This window comes from Drosophila nasuta, chromosome 3 (assembly GCF_023558535.2).
Source record: "Drosophila nasuta strain 15112-1781.00 chromosome 3, ASM2355853v1, whole genome shotgun sequence".
Taxonomy (NCBI): Eukaryota; Metazoa; Arthropoda; class Insecta; order Diptera; family Drosophilidae; genus Drosophila; species Drosophila nasuta.
In genome coordinates, this window is record NC_083457.1 from 20669132 (window position 1) to 20692203 (window position 23072).

The following is a 23072-nucleotide window of genomic DNA, read 5'->3' on the forward strand; positions in this document are numbered from 1 at the left end:
AACAGTGCACTGTGTGTGCGTTAAGTGTTGTGAAGCGTGTCGAAAAAAGCAAAAAACACTCGTCGGAAAAGAGAAAAAAGAAAGCAGCAAAGCAAGCATTAGCGAAAGCAGAGCGTGTACAGAAGGTGAGTGAGTGCGTGCTAAAAAAGCGTGTATGTATTAAATTGAGACTAAAAAGAAGCGAAAAACGTGTACAAAGCACACACAAAATGCATTTGCAATATACATTATTCAATTGCACAAAGTGCAAATTGGTAAAAGTACAGAGTGCAAGCCAAATAGCGATTAGGAAAGTGTAGAAAAAAAGACACAAGTGTATGTGTGCGCCAGTGTGCGTGTGTATGTGTGTGTGAATTTGTGAGTGTAGCATGAGCGTGCTGTGTGTTGCGTTGCGTTCATGTATGTGTCAGTGTATATGAATCAAAGTAAAACGAAGCGCGACCTAATTTTAAACTACAACGTTACAATAATATTTGCATAAATAAATACAGAAATGTGCAAAAGCAATTGTACAAGTTATCAATACAATAGTGAAAATCCAAACATTTGTTGTTGTGGCATGCCACACGAACAGTTGCCGCCGTTGCCCGTCGCCGCCATTGTCTAGGCAGCAGCAACAACAACGACTCGCCTCTCGCACATTTCTTCGTTCCTTTGCCTCTTCTTCCTACATACATATATTGTTGTTGTGAGCGCCATGTTGAGTAATACACGACGACAACAACAGAAACATTTGCGAGAGCGGCTCATCAATTTTGTGAGTGTTGCAACTTTCATTCCAACTCGTTTCAAATTGTCCCTATATGCGCTCCCTAGAGCTTCGGTTCTCTTTTTTTTTGTATTTCTTCTCTGTTGTTGTCTTTGCTGAGGCTTAAAACTGGTATTTTCTTTATAATGAACTATGCAATTGTGGGAGTTTTTACTTATTGGTGTGCGAACAGAACAAGGTGGAAAAGAAAAATCAATAGTCCACCAATAGTAATACAAAATTAGACAATTTCAACATCATTCGACGTCTTTTCTTATTGCGGGCCCAACTGCTGTTTCAAACTAGTGCAAGTGAGATAGTTGCATTTCATAGAAGCACACGTACGCACACCAATGTAACTGAAATTTCCAGCAAATGTCTGCTCGTCGATGTAGTAGTTGTTGCTGCTGTTATTGTTGGTGTTGTAATGTAATTGCGAAATCATAACGGCAGTTGAAAGTTGAGAGCGCTTAGCCAAGAGTGCATGTGTTTGTGTATGCGATATGTGAACGTGTATGTGTTAGTGTGTTGGATCCATTGCTGTAAGTGAAGCGCTCTTAGACGAAGTTTGTACTCGCTACTCGGTGTATGTCTGTCAGTGTCTCCTTAGGCCGCCCACACACAGCCGGCGCAAGTGTAGCGCATATGGTAGCGTCAACAAGCTGGTCCCAGTCCCAGCGGCTGTCGCAACCACAACACATGTTGTCTGCACAGTGGAACAATTGCAGCAATCTCGATTTAGTAAAAGTATTTCTCGATGATATTATATGTACATATGTATATAATTTTTTTTGAAGAGGAAATAAGGACTGCGATGAAAATGCATTAAAAGTGTTATTAATATAAAATATTCAAGAATGTCGTTCAACCATGTATATATATATTACACTGTGCGGGAGCTACTAAAAATTCAAATAAGCAACGCAAATGACTAAAATGCAGAAATTGCCTTGAAAAGTGAAAGGCATTCAAAGTGAGCGCGGCACACGAGCGAATTGCGAGTTTTTGATATTTCTGTTTAACCTTTGTCGTTCTCTTTTTTCTTAATGTTGTTATTTTACTGGGGGCAGCTTTGCACATTTGACATTTTCCAACACACACAAAGTACATTCCGTTGGTGTTGCACATTGCGGCTGCGCAAAACACTTTTCTTGCTATTGTATAGAATGTTTTTTGGACTACGAGTGAATCGTCGTTGCTGTTGTTGTTTTTCTCAGCTGGTTGTGCAACGGTTAAAACGATAGCGACAGCGTCAGCGCGGCAGCTCTTTCGCAATTTGCAAGTTCGGTTCGGTTTTGCTCTCTCGCAACGGTCACACTCAAAAAAGTGGGGCTTTGTGCTTTTTTCGCACAAAAACACAAAAAAAAAACAACAAATTTCGCCAAGTTTGTGCTTATTTTAATTTTGCTGTGCTACTTTAATGTCACGTTTTGTTGTTATTGCAATATATTTACAATTTTTGTACTTTGCAGAAATCAAATATAAAAACAAGTATTACGAGCAATTTGTACTGGAAACATTTTGGCCGCGCATCTAAATTTCTCCTGTCTATATCACAACAACAACAACTGCTGCTGTTGTGAGTGCGCGTTTTCTTTTGAACGCTCTCCCAGAACCACAGAAAAACAAAAGCTTCTACATGATGTCGTCGGATCAACAATTCTTTCTAAAATGGAACGATTTTCAAACGAATATGGTGACCTCGTTCCGTCACTTGCGCGATGAGAAGAGCTTCACAGACGTAAGTACTAAGCCCTTCTTTCTTTTCGTGGGAGATAATTAATTTGTGCGTTTCGAAAAATGTTTCAACTGTTTCCACAACAATAATAATAATAAGCCAACTCACCACCAACAAACTCTTGCCAGGGTCATTTTTATAAGCCATTCATTTCTACCTGCACATCATCTACCTGTTTTTTTAGTTTTGCTTTACTTCGACATTTGTTATGTTTTTGTGTTGGGGAAAATTGTAATGATTTCCTTATGACTTGGATTTGATTTTTCCCTTACAGGTAACACTCGCCTGCGAAGGCCAAACCTGCAAAGCACACAAAATGGTGCTTTCAGCTTGCAGTCCCTACTTCAAGGCGCTATTGGAGGTAAATGAACAGAATCTTGAAATAACAATTACAATATTTACTAAATTCCTATTTCAATTTAAAGGAGAATCCGTCAAAGCATCCCATTATCATACTGAAAGATGTCTCCTACATCCACCTGCAGGCAATATTGGAGTTTATGTATGCCGGTGAAGTTAATGTTTCGCAAGAACAGCTGCCGGCATTTCTTAAAACCGCTGATCGACTCAAGGTGAAAGGCTTAGCAGAGACACCTAGTTCTATAAAACGGGAGGGTTGATGGTATTTAAACCAATAATACACATAAATACACAACTATAAGAAACTTATATATGCAAGCAAGAAAACAAAGCAAAATTCCAACAACCATAACAACAAAAAATTGAAATGCGAAAATAGTGGAAAATTACAAAATGAAAAAGAGAAACATTTGAGATATATACGACACATACACAAAAATGACACACATACAAAATTCATTTCGATAATCTATTCATACCATCCAAAACTCACATATTGATAGCAATTGACAGATATCACAGTTCAAACTAAAAAGTGAAGTTTATGATTATGAACCCCCAAAATTAACCATTACCAACTGCAATATTTATGAACCCGGTCGACCCATTGAACTTGATTTGTATCGTATTTTTAATTTCATCTTAAAATAGTTTGTAACATATTCTTAAAAACACACATAAACCACACACTGTAAAAAAGGCAAAATATGGACAACCCAAAACAAAACAAAACAAAAAACGCACTTTTGTAAAGTAATTAAAAGAGAATTCATAAAGAATATATAGAAACATAATTATACATAATAATATATAGTGTGAAAAAATGTGCAAGTAGAAAGTTAAAAGAAAATCATCCGCACGCCCGCGCGAATATTTACAACAAAACACATTCAGTTAGTTTTTAAGTCACTAACTAAAAACAACCACAACACCATTCGCTCCACACACACCTCCACCCTCGTTCACAAAAGAAAAAAAACCAAAAAACACCTCACTGAGAGACAGAGAAATATGAAAGAACAACATTTAAGTAAATTATATATAAACAAAATACAAAAATACCTTACATCTTAATGCAAACAATTTTAAATACTTTAAAGTTTCAGCTGTTTTCAAGGTATTTTTCAACTTTCATCTACCCATAATTACTATATATATTTTTAAAATAATAACGTTCACCGTTTGCGATGTGAAGCCACTTTCATGTGAAGCTATCAATTCTACTTAGTTTTTTAATGATAGTAAACATAAAATTGATGAAACATATATAAAAAAAAAACAAAAGAAAACAAAAACAAAACGATACTTGAATATTATTACATAAAGTAAAATATTTATATGTATGTATATGTATACATGTGAGCATAGATTTAAATAACTACGATAAATAAACAGAATAATTCCAAAAATACAACAAATTGTAATTATTGTGTGGGACAATTCGATTTGCATTCGAGTTCGTTTATAACATTTATGTTATGCATTAGTATGTTTCTTTCACAATTTTAACAAAATGTATTTGAGGCTCTTACAAATTACACTAATATTATTTATTTAAGCTGCCCAAAATTCGTTAGCAGAAATGATTGGGGAGATTTCGTTTTTAGCCCATGAATGCGATTGCATGAACTATATTGCAATTTTGATTTCAATTTGAAAACTAGTTTCGATTCTTTTGTATATTATGCTAAATGAGTGTGTTTAAATATTTTTAATTATTTAAACAATACGCATTGCGCGTATTCAGTTCGAATGGATCGGTGCGCATCTTCTCTTGATTGACGCCAACATAACGCGCCACGTCGCAAATTAGATTGGGTCGCTCCTCGGCGCTGGGCGCGCATGGTGACCAAATCTTGATATCGTTATCGATGCCACTTGTGGCTAGCATGCAGATATCTGGATGTGGCTGAACGCAATTGACAATCGCCCCATCCGCCCGATAGACTGCTCGGATTTTAGCCGTTTCGCCCTCCCAAATGTAGAAGTTGCCATCATCGGAGCCGGCGGCAATGAACTCGCCATTAAAACCCAAATAGTTGGCCTCCTTGATGTCCGTGGTGATGTTGCAATGACCCACATAGCGTTGCTTATAATCTTTCGCAGTTCGACGCAACGCATACTCATCATCTGTCAAGCGCAAATAGCTAAGTTCGCTCTCAATGAACACTGGCTCGTGCTCCGACGATTGTCCCGACAATTCACCCGACTGCTGCTGTTGATTCTCGCGTATCTTTTTGTGCAGCCGCAGCACACCAGGATTGATGGCAAAGTTAGGAAAACGCTGTATCAGCTCCTGCAGACACTTGTCCGCCTCCTGGGGTCGATGGAGCTCGAGCAACGCATGTGCCAGACGATAATGCGCCTTCACATACGTGGGATCCAAACGCAAAGCCTCGTGGCAATCACGCAGCGCCGCATAGATGTCCCCAAACCAGCCGCGTCGCATCAGCGCCGTGGCCCGATTCAAGTAAAGCACCTCGCCTTTCGGATACTCGGCCAAGGCAGCCGAATAGGCATCCACTGCCGCCAGCAGCTTGCCATTGCCCAAGTGTTCGTTGCCCAGCTTCTTGTGCCGCTCAATGCTGCTGGGCAGCGTGCGACGTTTTTGTTCTTTCTTGCATGTTGTGATGGCTGCCTTCGCATCCAGACTAATTGCAGTCTCCACATGCTCGTCCGTCTCCTGCTCGGCGTCCGTTTCCACGGGCGTTGCCGTGTACTCTGGCAGCTCATAGAAAATGGGCGGCGTGGCATTATGCAGATCATAGCGATAGATGTGTTCACATCCCATATTCACGAGCAGCTCCGTTGAGTTGTAATTGTTAAAAGTGAGATAGGTAACGGTGCGAGATTCATGCTCGATGTTGCGACTAATGTTCTTCACAATTTGTCCAGGTGCATAATAGGAGACACAGCTGTTGGCTGGTTGGAAAAATAAATTAACGCGGGATTAAAGATTTTCCAAAGAAAGCCGAATACTATACCTTCGTCTGGCAACATGCGGCGATCAAAGACACGCGCATAGGGATCGTTGGCGCCCACAGCTAGATACTCGGTGCGTCGCGGATTTATGGCCAGGCACTTTGCCTCTATGGTGGACTCCACTTGGCTGGACAGGCTGAGCAACCGTACGCCGCCGCTGCCGCTTGCCAGCTGCTCCTCGCTAGTGCTTCGGCATCGATGCGGCTCCCGCATGTCTAGCTGCAGTATGTTACCATCTTCGCCCGCTGACCAGAAGATATGCGGCGAATCTGGAGCGGTGGCCAGGCGCTTAACACGCATCAGATGACAATTGCAGGAGAAGAGCGTTTCGTTTCCATGATTGATATCATAGACATAGATGAACTTATCGGCGCCACATGTGGCCACAATGTTATTGTTGTGCCGGGGCAGAAACTTGACCGAGAATATGTTACCCAGATGCTTGGTGTTGATAGTTTGAACTCGTCGCTTGCGAAACGGGTCCCAGATCATCACCTTGTAGTCATCGGAGCCTGATGCCAGCAACAGGCCATCGCTGGTCCACTCCAGGCAGTTGACACAGCCCTCGTGGCCGGTGAGCAGTGTCTCCTGTTCGAGGCGATCGATGTAAGCGGGCGACGCCTGGAGCCGGCGGCGCAACTGTTCATCGACAGCCGAGCAGCCGAATTGTTGACGCTGCCAGTGCAACGAGCTGGCGTTCAAGGCCGTCCGCTGTCTGTCACTCTCGTGCCGTTGATAACGCGAACTCGAATACTTGGTACGCCACAGCGGCAGTTCATCGCTCGACATTATCTCTGCTTGGGTTGTGCGCGTAAATTGTTTAGAGGATTGTTATTATGAAACTTGCTCAATTTATTATTGCATTATAGCCATGCCTTTACCTTTACCTTTGCGTTGCCGCTTTGCCCTTTTACACCCAGTTCGCAGTTGCCCCCTTTTTGTAGTTTCTCGTTCGCCTCGCCTGCTGTGTTTATTGTTTTTTTTTGCTCTTAATTTTTGTTTTGCTCGGCGTGGCTCACACACGTTGCAATCGTTCAATGCACGATTCGCAGTGCAAGCGGATGACACTTGTGAGAACACTTTGACACACTTGTCATTTTCTATTTGCCAGTCCAAATATTGCTTTAATCCCAACAAATTTGTTTCACAAATGCACAGGTAAATTGGAAATGCACCGTGTAAGAGCCGCATTAGAGATGGTCGATTTCCATTGATATGCGCTAAATAGCAAGCTACAAGAACTTTTGCATTGTGCCATTGCTATTCCAATGGTAAGACTGAATTTCTGTCAAATTAAATTTATTTTTAATCACTTATGTTGTGTTGAACATTGTGTGAAAAAAGAGTTTGGCGCCATTACATCAAGAGCTAAACCATTCAAATTCGTGGTAATGTGAGTGAACACGCGCCCAATCGATAAGATACATTATCGATATGTTAGACACAGTGCTGCGTTTAGTCCATCGCTAATAATAATCAATAAACAGAGCACTTCTTTTGGACGGTCAAGCAAAATAGGAAATATCTTTTATAAAAAGAGCATCGATTTGTATGCAAAGTGTGTTTAAAACAGCGTTGGTGAGTGAAACATGTCCAAAGAACAAGTGGGCGAGTGTGAGAAGAGTCAGAAGGTGGAACAACCCAAACAGAAGACCAACAGCGACGATGATGATGATTCCGAATCAGATGAGTATCAATCGGCGGGCGAGGGTGACGACGATGATGACGATACAACAACTGCGACGGCGACGACAACAGCAACAGCCCAAACACAAGCAGCAGCAACAAAAACAACAATAGCAAATGAACAACCAAAAAAAACTGCCCCAGAGCCTGCCCCACTGCCCGATGACTGTGTCGAGTATCCAATGCATCGGAGCGTTTTTGAAAACGACATTCGAACGCTGCAGCGTCGCTTGCTGCTGAGCACAGCGGCCAGTGAAGTAGCTACCAGAGACACGCACGGCAATACACCGCTCCATCTGGCCGTCATGCTGGGCAGAAGCTGTTGTGTGCGCCTCCTGTTAGCCCAGAATGCGCCCGTCAAGGTAAAGAACAATGAGGGCTGGTCACCGCTGGCCGAAGCCATTAGCTATGGCCATCGTCAGACCATAACACAAGTGCTGCGCATGCTGAAGCTGCAGTCGCGCGAACACATGGAGAGTCGACGCGAACGACTCGTGCAAGCGCTGCAACAGATGCAGGACTTTTATATGGAGTTCAAGTGGGATTTTCAGTCGTGGCTGCCGCTTGTCTCTCGGATCTTGCCCTCAGACATTTGCCGGCTCTACAAATGCGGCGCATCGCTGCGTCTGGATACCACGTTGGTGGACTTTAATGATATGCGCTGGGATCGTGGCGATATCTCGTTTTTGTTTCGAGGCGAAGCGCCGCCCAACGAGTCGTTGGTGCTGCTGGACAATGAACAGCAGTGCTATCAACGTTTACGCTACGAGGAATCTGACATGGAAGACGAGGTGGATGTACTCATGTCCACGGATATATTGGCCACACAAATGTCCACCAAGACAATACAGTTTGCGCGCGCCCAACGTGGCTGGCTTTTTAGAGCGAATCGCAAGGAATTAATTGGTGGACAGTATCAATGTGAGATCTATACCATACAGGGACTGGTGTTAAAGCAGCGCAAGCGACGAGAGCATCTATCCCACGAGGACTTGCAAAAGAATCGCGCCATTGTCGAGACAATCACCAAAGGTGGCAGTGGAGGCGGCAGCGTCGGAGTCGGCGGCCAGCTTGACTCGAATGCAGCAACGACACCAACGGGAAGCAGTCTCACATTACCAGAGCTACCGCGTCGCAGTTCGTTGCAACCGCCACCTGCCACAAGTGTGACCTGGTCGGAGTACATAAGCGCACCCGTTGGCAAATGTCCGCAACTGGGTCGGACACCAGTTCACAAGCAATCGAACAAAACGCTGCGTGCCACGGTTGCGATGAGTGCTGATTTTCCGCTCAGCGTGGACATGCTCCTCGATGTGCTTGAGGTGGTGGCACCGCTCAAGCACATAAACAAGTTACGGGAGTTTGTAACACTTAAACTACCCACGGGCTTTCCGGTTAAGATCGAGATACCTGTGCTGCACACGGTGACGGCGAAAGTGACGTTTCAGAAATTTGAGTTTCGCGATAATATACCCGCAAAACTGTTTGAAATACCATCGCACTATTGGGAGGATGTGCGGCGTTTCCATGACTTATGACCTAGCGATGAATCATCGTCATCCTCATCAGCAGCCAACACGCCCAGCTCCGCCAAGCCGATGGATTTGAATCGCAACAGCAGCAGTAGCAGCAGCGGAAAGGGCAAAAGCGGCAATAGCAGCAATCGAACGTCCATTGCGGACTTTGATTAAGAATGGCAGGCGGTCCTCTTTCAATTCCCTTTGTTACTCCCCACTTGCCCCCAAACGCTTGCTTTCAACAGTCAGAAAGAAAATTGCAATTTTCACCACAAAATTATCAATCGGTTAAATTATAGAATGTGTGTCCCCCCTTCATTTTTATTTCGTTCATTAAAATGTAACGCTCTGAAAATTGCAATTTTATACTAAGAAAAGAGAAAACAACAAATTGAATTTGTTTTGGACACCTGTGTGTCGATTTAACTAACTGTATTTCATATGTTGTAACGCTGATCAATCCCTAACAAGTGTCATTGTCGCAATACCGATTATACACGGTACCCAAAGCAAGCTAAATATTTTCAGTATATACATATGTAGGTAAGGTAGATCATTCAAGTAAGTAACCCATAACCTCGGTCTGTCTGTCTTCCTGAATAATTTTTAGTCAACTTATATGAGAACAATCAAGTGTTGTGCATTTCTAAAACTTAGTTGAAAGTTAATAACCTTGTAATATTCAGATCAATACCCTTTATTACACTTCCCTATCATATTTTGTATATTGCTTTCATAGCTATGGGTACCGGGTATCTCAAAGTCGAATATAATCGACTATAACTTTCGTACATTTGTTAAGGTTCATGTTTTTACCTTCATTTTTTGTAACACTTTATTATATTTATTGTTGCAATAGGCTGATGAGTTTATGTGATTTGACTTAGCTTAATAACATTCTGCACAGATTTGTCATGGTTAAAAAAATTATCTAATCGTGACTCGTGCTTTTGCTCCCGTCCACTTTTCTTTATCTGGCGTAATGATTCAGTTCTGGCAGCAGTGATAATAAAACACTGTCAAGTGGCTAGCAAAACACATTTTCATTTTCAAATATCGTCAATCAAGAATCAACTTTCTCATCAGTTAATCACAAACAATATCAAAATGTAGTCGATTTAATTATCAGTTGTTGATTTATTATCATTTGTAGAGCGAGCGATATTCAACAAAGTTGTATACGCAATTGTATATTATTTTTTCGTATTATATGTTCATTTTTTTGTAATATTTAGTGCAATTTTCAATTTTGTTTTAAGCTAAGTAATAACATCGTAAATATGTATTTACGAAACCGAAAAACATGCCACTTGAAAGCTCTTTTACTCTTTCCATCAAACTAATTTAATGATGATTTTAAGGATGATCTACTTATAATATCATTTATCATACGAAAGAGTATACCATGATGTTTGCCTAGTAATAGTTAAATAACAAATGTCTACTATCTAAGTTATTTATGTATTAAGCTAAAACAATCGTCCGCTAATCGTTTCCTAAACAAAGTTTCATAACCAACAAAAGTATTTTCGAGGTCACAAAAAGTTAGACAGCTTCAGAATATAAACAACTTTATGTACACAGATAGTTCCAATTTCATTCATGCATTTATTTATTTTACTTCGTATGTGTGTATTGTATATACTATTTTGTTTATTAACATGTGGCTAGCGCTACAACTTTTACCACTTAATCCGCATTGATAGCCCATAATATTTATGCTTATTTATTATTATGTTTTTTTCCACAAAAATGTTATTGTTTATTGTGTAGAAAGCACAAATTTGCTATGTAACCACAATACCGCTAGGGAAATATTATCCCAATATCAATATAAATAAATGAAACCCAATATTATCACACAGATAATGCGAAAGATATTTTTAAAACACACAATCAATCCTAATATAGGTAACTTTTTCTAGTTGATACAAAACATATTTAAATGTAACCCGTGAGCATTTATAAACGCTCTGTAATGTAAACACAAATACACAAACAAACCTGTAAACTGTAACACGAAAGCAACAAGAATAAAACATTTTTATCAAAAAACGATTATCTAAGTTATTTAAAATGTGCGCCCACTTTTGTGCAGCACTAATTTAACATTAATCCAAGGCAGTCAATATCGATTATTAAGTGGCATTTGAAAGCTTGGTCCATTTTAAACCCTATTTATAACAAGTACATCTGCTTCAATGATGTGGTTCCATTAGCCGTCCCTCTCTTACACATAGCCGCTTATAGAATGATGCCGTCGGAAATTCTATTTAATGATGATGGAGGCCAGTCTAACAGTGTATTACCCGTTGAGCGTTTTCTTCCTTTGTCTGAAATACACAAAATTTAATGTCAATTGCAAAAATGAATGAACTGCTAATTATTACTTATAATTTAGCTTTTCAAACTATTAACAATCTAATTTTTCAAAGTTTTAGTTTCCAGTTCTCACGTCACTTCAAAATCGATAAGTTTAATTGAACTGGACTGAACTTTTTCCAGATCTAGTAAACTAAGTTGGACCAAGACCCGTGGTGCTCTTTTCACTGCAAAATAAACAATAAATACTTTTTAAGTAAAAACTGCTTAAAATAGATAGCTACAAATTGTAAAATATAAATCAATTAGTAAATTCAAAGCCGTCGATTTCCTCAAGTTCACAGCAGCAGCGTGTGTTGTGCTCCGTTTGTTGTGCATAATTAGGCAGTAAACACTAACAAAAGCCATCCCAGCAATGCAGCATCCGCTTCTGCTCTTGCAGCAACGATACACACCGTTGCCGCCACTAGAAAAGCAAATGCAACGATGGATGCCTGCAGCAGCCGCAGCAATCGGGCGCTTATTATGTTACAGTGACGAGAAGAAAGTTATCCTGATGAGCCAAACAAACTGATAATGACGCTTTCCTGCCAGCTTTGCAAATGACCCCAGTAAACAACGCACGCGTTCATTAAGAATCCAAGGCACATGATCGATACACCAACGCTTGGCTGGCCAAATTTACACCGATGCGGTGAAGCACAAGGTGAAACAGCACGACACGACGGAACCCTACGCCTATCACTGTGAGCACTGTGACTTTCCGTTGTCCTCGTTGAGGCACGCTTGACAGCATTCTACGGGGCGTAAGCATCATGGAACATAAGCATTCAAGCAACAAGGCGAGGAATCAAATTGAAAAAATGTAAAAATCTGCCAAATTTAAAAATTTGGCAAAATTTTGAGAATTGAAAAAATTATAAAAACGGCTAAATTTTTTAAAAATTGTAAAAACCAGCAAAAATTTTGAAAATTGAAAAATAAATTTAAAAATCGGTTAAATTTTACAAATTGAAAAAAATGTAAAATTTGTCAAAATTTTGATATTTAATAAAATGTAAAAATCGGCAAAATTTTGGAAATTGAAAAAATTGTAAAAATAAATGGATAGATACTTCTTTTTATATAAGTCCGTGTAATTCGCACATAAGAGTAGGTTCGTCTCTTTTGTCCGTGCAGTGCGTAAGTAAGATCTCTTTAATGTCGTCTCAGTTCAAGGTTACTCCTACTTCTTTTAGAATGTCGTTGGCTTTTTCTTCAATCTTGTTCCTAATTGCTCTAAGGAGCATCTGCCCATAGGGGGTCTGATCCGTTCCTCTTATGAATAGTAAAATTTCTTCGACGTTGAAAATGAAGTCCCTAAGGTCTTCAGGATTCCCGTCGTAAACTTTCATGAATCGAGTCTGGTCAGGTACACGTAAGAACGCGAATATGTCCATCGGGCGGTCAATTGTCGTGTTTTGATTAAGACGTGGACAGTTAGAAGCGGAGTTCACGGTTGAAGTGTTATTCGGAACCCTAGGTTAGTGCTCTTTACACTTTCTTCCGCAAGGTTGCTAGTGGCCCTAGTTCTAATGCTGGGTAAAAGCTTGCCTTTAATTGTTGACATTTGCGAATGTTTCTTACTGCTTTGACGAGTCTTTTTCGAGGCGTTGAAATGAAAAAATCGGCAAAATTTTTGATATTGTAAAAATCTGCAAAATATTGGATATCGAAAATGAGTCGTAAATGGTCTTCAAATACGATTTATAAAATAGCAAAAACAAATGTAAATCGAAAATTGATCATCCAGATGAATGAATTGAGATTATTTCTTGCTTGGCATTAACATTCGGTGAGAGAACTTGGAGCTTAATCACGGGCTCTCCTTTTGTTTTGTGGTGTCTGCCTTATCTCGTTGTTCTTTTTCAAACGGTACTTTTCACCAAATTTGAATGGTTGCTGTAATGTTCTGCATTTTGAAACCTAGTTTTAGTAACTTTGTGATTATTATGTAAAGACAATGTGTTGTCTGCATTAAGAAAAAATGAATTCATGGCACACAAATGAAGAACTTAACAGTGCCAAATGACGCTGGAACCATTTTGAAGACTCCTGGCTGTGTTACTCAGAGAATAGTTGAAGAAGGAATTTACATACACCATGGAGTAAATTGCGGACTAACGGACTTTTTGACAGTACAAGATTGGAAGTCACCGAACTTGGTTTTGAATTTCGGTATTGATGGACTTTCCTTATTCAAAAGCAGCTCCAAACTTGTTTCTTCTATGTTTTTCTTGTTGGCGTGGAGAAACTTCTAAGCCGAGTTGCGCGATGGATTACTTACAAGAATTTATTTCTGAGACAAAAATTGTTATGCAAGAGGGTTTTTGTTTTCTAATAATTTGTACCAAATTTGTGTTCTCTGTTTCGTAATGGACGCACCGGCAAAGTCTTATATTTTGAGAACTAAGTGACTTAGTGGATACAATACATGTGGCCGGTGTACGCAAAAAGGATAAATAAATAAACATCGCCTTATTTTTCCATCAGAAACCACCAATTCACCTAGAACTAATTATTCGTTCAGAAACAGAGCTCAGCCAAAACACCACTTAAAGCAATTACCATTAGAAATGATGAATTTTGATATTATATCACAATGTTCCTTAGATTACATGCACGTTATATGTTTAGGTGTGATGCAGACATTACTGAATGCATGGATAAGAAAAAGGAGGCAGACTTTTCTTTAACATCGTGGAAAATCGAATTGATTTTAAAAGAGTTGATTTTAATGGACATATGTAACATGATAGGGGAATTTAAAAGAAAACCTCGAACATTGAAAGATCTAGTGAGATGGAAGGAATGAGAGCTTAAACAACTTTTACTTTATACTGGACCTTTTATATTAAAATAAGTTCTTACTACAGATATGCTCACTTTTTATACCCGCTACCCATAGGGTAGAAGCGTATTATAACTTTATGCCGGCAGGAAATGTATGTAACAGGTAGAACGAGGCATCTCCGACCACTTATATTTTTTGAAGGACCTCAGTGTCGCTTATTTTATTAAATTGCTAATTTTCGGTTGATTTGTTTCAATTGCCTTTGATATTCTTCCTCTTTCTGCTGTTTATTTTTGCATTCCTCAACAGCTGTTTGCGTGATGCAGTTTTGGTGTAAACACTTGCATCATTGAAGTTAATGCACTTGGTCTAAATAAATTATAAGATATTGAGTGTGAATTCTGAAGGCTAAAAATGATGGGTTATACAGAAAGCGATAACAATATATAATATGTATTTATAGCAATGTGTTATAAACTCAAACCATAAACGTCTCGTTATGTTGATACAGAAAATATGTATAAAGAAACGTTGAAAATATTTTTATGGATTGCAATCATAGAAAATGTACGAAGAGATTTAATGTTCAGACTATTTTTTAATTTGTTTCCTTTTTTATATTCGATTTGTAGTTCATTTATTTATTGATTTTCATCTACAAGCGGAGCTTTACAGACTTAAACACTAAAAATTAACAAGTTTACATAAATTGTTTTTGGATTGTTAATTTTTATTTACTTTTTATCTTATGTTGATTATATATAATTTTAGGTTAGAATTAAAAATCATAAACCAAAGATATAGTAATAACGACTTAATCAGCGCAGACAAAACCGTTATCAAGTTTAATAAATTTTATTATTATTATTTTTGCAACTGTGTTAGTTTGTTAAAATTTCACTTTATTACTTTTACCATCATGCGTATATTTTACTTTGTTTAACAACAAACATTTTAGTTATATCCTTGTGTACTTTTTTTTATAAACATGTATTGTATATTATGATGTTTCTATTTTATTTTATTTCAGAATCCCATTACTAAAAAGGCAAAGCTCAGTGACGATGCAACTATTAATTTCATATTTTTTCTATCTCATTGTGAAAGTAGCCTTTGGGTGTAATTGGATAAAACGTGTGTTCGAATTCTCCCATGAACTCTTAAATAATATATTGCCTTATATTCGTAAACTTATGCAATTTCAAAATAAAGTTTTAATATATTTTTGTGAACCGTTATTAATTCATTACATTTTAAGAGTATATAGATTTCATTTTATTTTTTCGTGGATTTTCTTTAAATTGTTATAAATTGCAATAGAATGGCTAGTTTCGATTTTTATTACGGTTTTATGACCAATGATTTGCATATCTTTTTAAGTTTACCTACATATTCTGTCAATAAAAGGTAATATAAATTTTTGTAACTAAAAAGATAAACTTGCAGGTGTGCAAATTTTAATATAAATTTTATATAGATCTTTCACACTCAACAATTTTTATAAGCCATATATCTACATAATTTTTTTTATAAATAGTGTTATTCTTTAGGAAGATTTTTACTTTTTTACTTGTCTATTTCCTTTTTTTGCGTGTATGTAACTTGAAGTGAATTAGTTGAAAATATTTTTGTTGTGTATGAATTTTTGTTTTTTCATTTCTTGAATTTTAAATTGAAAATGTTTACATGATTTTATTTTTTAAAATAACGAGAATGTAACATTGTTACTTGCATTACGTTTTTAAAATTATTCAAATTTTTAAAAATGTTTTATGATTTTGTGTCCAAATTATTTGTAATATTCTCTACTCAAATATATATATGTATATATATATAAATTAACCTTTCGTCTCATATCAAGATTTTAGTTTAGATATTCTTCTAGGACTGTTCAAAATATACTTTCTTGTAATTTTCAGTATTTTAAATTTTATTTATAAAGAGTTTTCTAAATTAGTTAAAGTTGTAACTTTATGCAAGCACAAACAATTTATTATTTTCAATCAAGGACATCATATGTTATGTACGTGATAGTTGCATATTACATTTTTCATTAGGCGGAGATGTATACTGGCAGTTGTTTGTTTGTGTATTATTTTGTTTTTTTAATTGGATTACAAATTATTCTGAAATAAATTGAGCCGTTTCATTTACACAGTTTTGACTTTACGACTGAATAAAAGGTTAGTTTAATTTTAATTAAGTAAGGTACTTCTATTGCCTTATATTTACGGATGGTATACAAGTGCTGCGCCTGGAAAGATTTTCATATTTTACGTTTCACACAATGAAATAGAAGAAGTGAATTTGTGTACCACATCTATATATTTAAAATGTTTTGAATTATCGAACACAATATATACTCATTTACCTCAGATACAGCCTTTTTGCCGAAATGTACATTAGACATCTGAATTAAATAAGCTAAATGAAAATACAGCCAGATATCGAACAATGAAGCTTTCATATATTTCACATACTTTCTTCTACGCATAATATGCTCTCGTGTATAGTTTGTTTTTTTTTGTTTACATATTTTATTTGTATGTGGAAATACTTTTTAGGCAAGCCTAAGAGACTTGGGCGCAAAGTATTTAGTGGTCTGCACTTTCAAGAAAAGCGTCATTACGCATTTGTGTTATTCAAAATTATAATTCCACAAGTATCTGTTATTATGTAAAAATTTAAATAATTATCTGATTTTCACGATGACAAAACAAATTATTTTTTATTTATCTTTTATTTCGAGTGTTTTGCTATATTCTAATACTCATTAAATTGCAAAAACGAAAACGATGATTTTTTAAAATAAATTTGTAAAAATGTTATAAATAAACTTCGTAAAGTATACATTTATGATGTCTGAACTCGTATGCTTTGACTTGTCATAAGCAGCGTTAATCCTGCGGCCAATGCAAGAAGAAGTGGCTTTTGTGATGCACCGACAACGGCCGTATTACATAGTTCCTTGGTACAGGCGCAATAGGTAGCTGATACATCATGAGTGCCAGAGCGCCTTACACATTCTTTATCAGTGCGTTCATCAGGAATATAACCACAGCCGCGAACTATACGTGTTTTCCCATAAACTGAAAATTACATCAATTTAATAATTTTATGTATGTAATTATAAAAGGAATATTGTCTTATATGTAAGCTAGTAATAATATGAAATACATATAGGCAATAGAGCTCAAAAAATCGATATTTTTGATGTTTGGGAAACAGCTCAATATATTGGTCATCCACTTCAGTTAATCAGTGTAAGTTAATCCTTTTAATTAAAATTATTTCCTTTATTCCAATTTACTTTAAATATACAGTCGAGAGTGCTCGATTGTGAAATACCCGCTACCCATTTAGAATAAAATCGAAGTAGTGCAGTTTTAATTTTAAAATATACCAAATTGAAAGTACGAAAATATACCATAGACTATATTTTGTATATTTGCATATTATCACATCCAAAATATAGCATTGAGTACAAAATATACCAGATTGTCAATCAGAGCAAGTAAAAAAAAAAATTAAATAATTCAGAAGTTCCACAAATGTGCGACTGTTCTTTATTTAGATCAAGTTCATCTGCTTTAATAATGCAGTTTTATTATGCAAGTGTCTACATCAAAATTTAATCCCGCAAAATAAACTTAGGCAGGAAGAAAAATAATATCAAAGGCAATAGAATAATCAACCGAAAGTTAGCAATTTATAAATGATACGACACTGAGGGCATTCAACAAATCTGTGTTTATATAAATTTAATTATTATTCATCAATTGAATTTACTTATTTTTGTTTTATTTTATAACAAGAAACTCGCTCTGGAACGATTACATTTCTCTACAAAGTGGTCCAATTGATCGTCTTGGTGATTATCTTTAAACTAATGCCTCTATCTATTTCCTTTTATAATATTTTTTTGACTTTGTTCTTATGTATTTAAGAATTGCAATTGAATTTTCAGAATCATTAGAAGTCCTTCTTTTATAAACAACCGCTTATGAAATGATACGACGAAATTTTCTACTTTTCCTAATACTGGTCTAAATAGGGTATTAAAGTTCGCACAAAAAAATAAAGTTCTATTCCACACAGAAGTGTATATACGGCTCGTGATCCAAGGAGAATGTCAATATAAATTTGATTTGGTTTCCAAATGTGTTAATACTATGAGAAGTAACTCCGAAGTTACAATAATTGATGTTTTATATATATGTTTTTATATTACGCTAATTCGAAAACTTGTTATATTATTTATATTTTTGCTTTCGTGAAAAAAGTCAAATTACAGGCGTAGTTTCTAAGCTAAGATCCCAATTTTTAGTACAATTGTATAAGAATAACTACAATATGTATGACTTCTGTTTGATTGATAAATATATTTAGGAAATAATTTTATATTGGAAAACACGTCTGCGCAGTTTGAGCCCTTGTTGTTTCGGTCGATTATCTAATATAGTTTGAAGACTATTAAATATTTTGATTGTAGTAGTATATCGATATATATATATTATATATATATATATATTATATATACCTTTTGGTATATTTTAGTATTTTTAGTTTATAAATTTGGAATACTTTCTTAGAATCACATTATTCCAGCTATTCGTAGGGTATAAGAGTATTATAACTATGTGCCTGTAGGAAATGTATGTAAAAGGCAGAAGGAGTCATTTCTCACCCCATAAATTCATAATTCTCTAGCATTTATTATACCTGTGAATTTTTTTTGCGATCATTAAAAAATTGTAGAAGTATATTTTTTATTTTGAATGTAGTACAATATCGATTTACCAAATACCAAAGCCTACTTTGGTATATATTAGTATTCTTGCTATATATTCGTAGTATATTTTTAGAATCAGGTTTTATTGCAAATGGGTAGCGGGTATATTACAGTCGAGCTTACTCGACTGTAGCTTTCTTATTTGTTTCTATTACATTTCTAACAGATTGAATATACAGATGCATGTTTAAGTTTCGAATATACCACGGTGATGCTTCTCAAGATCTTTGACTTGGCTCTTTGGATGATACCAATATTGGTATTGCTAGAGTTTACTAAGAAATGACAGCCACAGGGCCAGAATAGTAGAGTAGGATCTAATATTCAGGGAAAACCAAGCATGGTTTAGCAAATGCTTTCTTGGCTTTGATGTGGCTACGATAGTCCTGAGTCTTCTCCAGTACCTGGGGTGCAAGGTCAGACGCATTCTAGCTTATTGCTTGGCCTTACATTAGCAATGCGCATCTTTAGATGTCGCAAGTTCAAATCTCCAGTTATAGTCACCGGCAGCTATAAAGTGTTCCACTAGTAAGTTGAAGTATTTCATAGATTAGGATTCTGATATGGAAACCCGAAGAGAACAGTTTTTGGCGGTGATCGAACAATGACCATTTTGTAAATTCATAAATTATCGCATTAATAGCATACATAAATACTTTGCTGCAGGTTATATATCGTTGCTTTCATTTTGATTGTTGACCGTTCATATAGTTTTTGTATGGCTACTTAAATATAGTGAAGTATACACAAAAATGCGATGTGCCTTTCTTGATGCATTGTGACAGAGAACGCCAACTTTATAACTTTGTGCCTGCAGGAAATGTACATATGTATGTTATGTATGTAAAATCCAGAAGCGGGCAACTCCGACCCCATAAAATATAGGGTATCGTCTTGGTTGTTGACGATGATCATGAATATATATACTTTATGAGGTCGGAGATGCCTCCTTCTATTACATACGTTTCCTGCAGGCACAAAGTTTACAACCCTTTTACACTATGGTAACCGTTTAAATTTAAACTATAAATATAGTATATACGTAAGTTGAGATTTAAGTTTAAACATACTTTTCTGCACAGTCTTGCGGCACAGCATAGGCTTGTATTTATCCTTAAGATGTTCCAATGGCTCTTGCTTGCTGCAGTTAACCTCCCCAATAGAGTAGGGCTCGAAAGGATCCCCACAACGGGGATCGTACTCGCTGTTGCAGTCGTAGCACATAAGGGCGGTGCATACTGTAAAAATCAAGTTAAGTACATAAGTGTAAATCTAGTAATGGGATAGTTATAACATAAATACCTATTCAATGTACATAACTACATACATATACACATATGTATATATCCAATGCACCTCTGTATATACTTATGTACATAATTAATGTATATTCATTGAACATACATTTGTATTTTCAGTTACATTCAATTATACTAACTTTACACTAAACTTGTACACACATTTCGTCACAATAAAACAAATACCATTTCAATATAAAATGTTACTTACCTTGCATGCAGCAAAGTGCCCCCAGCAAGAGTAATATTTTATTGATGAAAGACGTCATATTTAATTTGTTACTTTCAATACTTTTCTTCAACTGGACTTAACGCTTGCGTTGCTTTGACGTCCGATAATATTAATTTCCCGGAAATGTATTTAATTATTTTTTTTTCTAAAATATTAAAAATATAAAATAAGTTAAAGTTCTTAGTTTATTGTTAAACTTGAAATTATACTAGGATTGCCTCTATTATGTAATTTTTGAAATAAAATTCCTAATGGTATTATTCAAAATTTTTGACATTTTTCAAATCATAACTTAACAATTACGAAATAAATAAGTCAAAAGCAAAAGGCATGTGAGAATATATCAATTTAACAACATATATTTAGAGTTCAACATTTCTGCCCTTTGCCCCTTAGGACCAAAAGGATGTCCTAAAATAGAAAAAACCAGCCGTATTCCAACTGAAAACCAACTTAGGGAGATTTTAGGTTGAAGACGGTTTTGAAATCTCTTTGCCAATCTATGTATGTAATACATACTATGTATGTATGTACTATTTTCTTGCGAACTCGCATCTAACAGTTCAGATGCCTACAGATTTAAAGCTAATTAAAAATATTCTTGAAATGCTTATTGTTTGCTATTGCTGTCATAGATTAGACAAAACAAGTAAGAAAGCTACAGTCGAGTGTGCTCGACTGTGAGATACCCGCAACCCATTTTGAATAAAAGCTAAATATTGCGGTATTATTTTCAAAATATTCCGAAAATACTACAGAATACTACAAAAATACCAAATGATATATTTGGTATATCGATATAGTACCTCATTCAAAATATACCATAGACGGCACAATATAGGAGATGCCTCCTTATACCTGTTACATACATACATACATTTCCTGCCGGCACAAAGTTATAAAGCCATTCTACCTTATGGGGGTATACAAATTTCTAAAAAGTAGAAAATTCCGCTACATCGATCCATAAGCAGCTGGAACAAAGTTATATGTAATACCTATGGGCAGTGGGTACACAACTACAAATATATTAACTGGCAGTATCCTGTTTTGCATAATTTCCTTTCTCTGTCGTTGGACAACTTTCGCACATGTATACCCGCTACCCATAGGGTAGAAGGGCATTATATCTTTCTAAAAAAAATTTTGTGACGTTAGTGGATTCGTGTTTAGTACATTTGCTAACCTTAAAACTCAAGAATCCTATATTTTACGATTAAATAAGAAAGATAATTACTCCCATTAATTAAATTTTCTTTGATTTCTCTGCAGTCCTGAATCTCGAAAAATATTTTTTTAAGTAAATTTATGTAAAATAAAATAGTGCTTAACTCAAGACGATGCAAATATCAATATAAAACTGATACATATCAACGCTTTATAGAAGTCAAGGAGGATATTGTTATCTCCACCTATTTTACCGTATGGTATATTTAGCATTTACGAGTAGTACCTATATACCAAGTTTTACATTCAGGCTATTTAAGAATTTTTTCGGCACATTCAACAATAACTTTCCTATTTTTTACATATGGGAACAAGCCTTTTCGACATTATTCATTATTCAATTATGTAACTGATTTGCCACTATTTTATTATTTAAAGCTGTATAAAAATGTATCCAGTACCGTAGTTGTGCTCTTATTTATATAATTTAGCTTTTTTCAAAAGGTAAAAATTGACGAAAATGCCAAAAGTGTATATTAAAAGCCCTCAACCTAAAGTAAACCTGAATATTGTTTGCTAAAATAAATTATTTATTGAAAATCATTCCTAGGTGATCGTACGGCTAGAAAAATATGCAGATATGGCAATATCGACTCAAAAGTTAATGCTGATCAACATGTACATACAATATACTTTATAGGGATTTAATAATGCACTGTGAAAGCAATTATAATTTTAAAGCCGCAGTTTAGAATTTTATGTTAATTCACATGATAATTAAAGAGTATTTGTTTGTACATATTTGCAATGTAATGTATTATAACAATAATTTATTGAGAATGAATAGTAGGTCACAGTCGAGCACACTCGACAGCAGCTATCTTGCTCCTCGCTCAATTCATGAGTGGAGTCATTATGTATGACTCAAAAGCACAATGGCCTACAAACTACTTTTCGTACATACATACATATGTTAACCACTTAATTGGATTACAATGATTGGTACTGGTGTTAGTACCTTTTCCATGGAATGAGGTCTATGGACCGCCAAAAGCTATAAGAATATTGTATTATATATTATATATACCATTCTAAATGTATTATATATTATATATAATACATATATAATATATAATATTATATATTATACATAGTTTTTAAGCATTTAATCCATTATATAATTGTTACTTTGTTACTTGAACATGGCTCTCTATCAAGGAACTATTTTGGTTCTAGCTATTAACCCAAAAATAAGGAATGTACATTTGTCATACTAAACTTGTGTTGAAAAAACAGAAAAACTATGGCAATCGATAATGTTGGAAAGGTAGGGGCCGTTGTCATGTCATACAATCACACCACTGTGCTACTTTTTAGTATGTTATTTGGTCAAATTA

At 35.9% G+C, this 23072-nt stretch overlaps 4 protein-coding genes and 1 long non-coding RNA gene across 7 annotated transcripts; 2 read left to right on the top strand and 3 right to left on the bottom strand.

Moving 5' to 3' along the window:
- Positions 1-37: 37 nt before the first annotated feature.
- On the top strand, positions 38-3866 carry LOC132793760 (longitudinals lacking protein-like). Its single transcript, XM_060803831.1, has 4 exons — positions 38-125; positions 2221-2489; positions 2761-2847; positions 2912-3866. Exons 2-4 carry the CDS (start codon positions 2388-2390, stop codon positions 3104-3106), a joined length of 384 nt encoding a protein of 127 aa, XP_060659814.1. The 5' UTR covers positions 38-125; positions 2221-2387; the 3' UTR covers positions 3107-3866.
- Positions 3590-7019, bottom strand: LOC132793756 (WD and tetratricopeptide repeats protein 1). 3 transcript variants are annotated; one of them, XM_060803828.1, is made up of 3 exons: positions 6716-7019; positions 5831-6622; positions 3590-5768 (listed from the first exon to the last, which is right to left on the bottom strand). In XM_060803828.1, exons 1-3 carry the CDS (start codon positions 7017-7019, stop codon positions 4558-4560), a joined length of 2307 nt encoding a protein of 768 aa, XP_060659811.1. In that variant the 3' UTR covers positions 3590-4557. The 3 variants fall into 3 exon arrangements, with proteins under 3 accessions (XP_060659811.1, XP_060659810.1, XP_060659809.1); XM_060803827.1 differs by having other exon boundaries at positions 5831-6625; XM_060803826.1 differs by having other exon boundaries at positions 6710-7019.
- LOC132793758 (ankyrin repeat domain-containing protein 13C) lies at positions 7007-10873 on the top strand. The gene is made up of 2 exons (XM_060803830.1): positions 7007-7099; positions 7173-10873. Exon 2 carries the CDS (start codon positions 7418-7420, stop codon positions 9050-9052), a length of 1635 nt encoding a protein of 544 aa, XP_060659813.1. The 5' UTR covers positions 7007-7099; positions 7173-7417; the 3' UTR covers positions 9053-10873.
- Positions 10787-11601, bottom strand: LOC132793761 (uncharacterized). The gene is made up of 2 exons (XR_009633149.1): positions 11422-11601; positions 10787-11364 (listed from the first exon to the last, which is right to left on the bottom strand). It is a non-coding gene; the product is annotated as an uncharacterized LOC132793761 (long non-coding RNA).
- Positions 11602-16281: 4680 nt separating this feature from the next.
- LOC132788082 (uncharacterized) lies at positions 16282-20644 on the bottom strand. Its single transcript, XM_060795383.1, has 3 exons — positions 20488-20644; positions 20049-20216; positions 16282-17275 (listed from the first exon to the last, which is right to left on the bottom strand). Exons 1-3 carry the CDS (start codon positions 20543-20545, stop codon positions 17040-17042), a joined length of 462 nt encoding a protein of 153 aa, XP_060651366.1. The 5' UTR covers positions 20546-20644; the 3' UTR covers positions 16282-17039.
- Between the last annotated feature and the right edge of the window lie 2428 nt (positions 20645-23072).

Bases quoted from the DNA above. Each gene is read 5' to 3' on its own strand.
- LOC132793760 (XM_060803831.1), top strand. From the start codon at position 2,388: ATGATGTCGTCGGATCAACAATTCTTTCTAAAATGGAACGATTTTCAA. The intron at 2,490-2,760 runs GTAAGTACTAAG...TTTCCCTTACAG, and splicing joins ATGAGAAGAGCTTCACAGAC to GTAACACTCGCCTGCGAAGG. The intron at 2,848-2,911 runs GTAAATGAACAG...TTCAATTTAAAG, and splicing joins ACTTCAAGGCGCTATTGGAG to GAGAATCCGTCAAAGCATCC.
- LOC132793758 (XM_060803830.1), top strand. From the start codon at position 7,418: ATGTCCAAAGAACAAGTGGGCGAGTGTGAGAAGAGTCAGAAGGTGGAA.
- LOC132788082 (XM_060795383.1), bottom strand. From the start codon at position 20,545: ATGACGTCTTTCATCAATAAAATATTACTCTTGCTGGGGGCACTTTGC. The intron at 20,217-20,487 runs GTAAGTAACATT...TGATTTTTACAG, and splicing joins GGCACTTTGCTGCATGCAAG to TATGCACCGCCCTTATGTGC. The intron at 17,276-20,048 runs GTATGTTTAAAC...TGTAATTTTCAG, and splicing joins CCGCAAGACTGTGCAGAAAA to TTTATGGGAAAACACGTATA.
- LOC132793756 (XM_060803826.1), bottom strand. From the start codon at position 7,019: ATGCGGCTCTTACACGGTGCATTTCCAATTTACCTGTGCATTTGTGAA. The intron at 6,623-6,709 runs GTAAAGGCATGG...CAACCCAAGCAG, and splicing joins GCGGCAACGCAAAGGTAAAG to AGATAATGTCGAGCGATGAA. The intron at 5,769-5,830 runs GTATAGTATTCG...TTTTCCAACCAG, and splicing joins CCGCATGTTGCCAGACGAAG to CCAACAGCTGTGTCTCCTAT.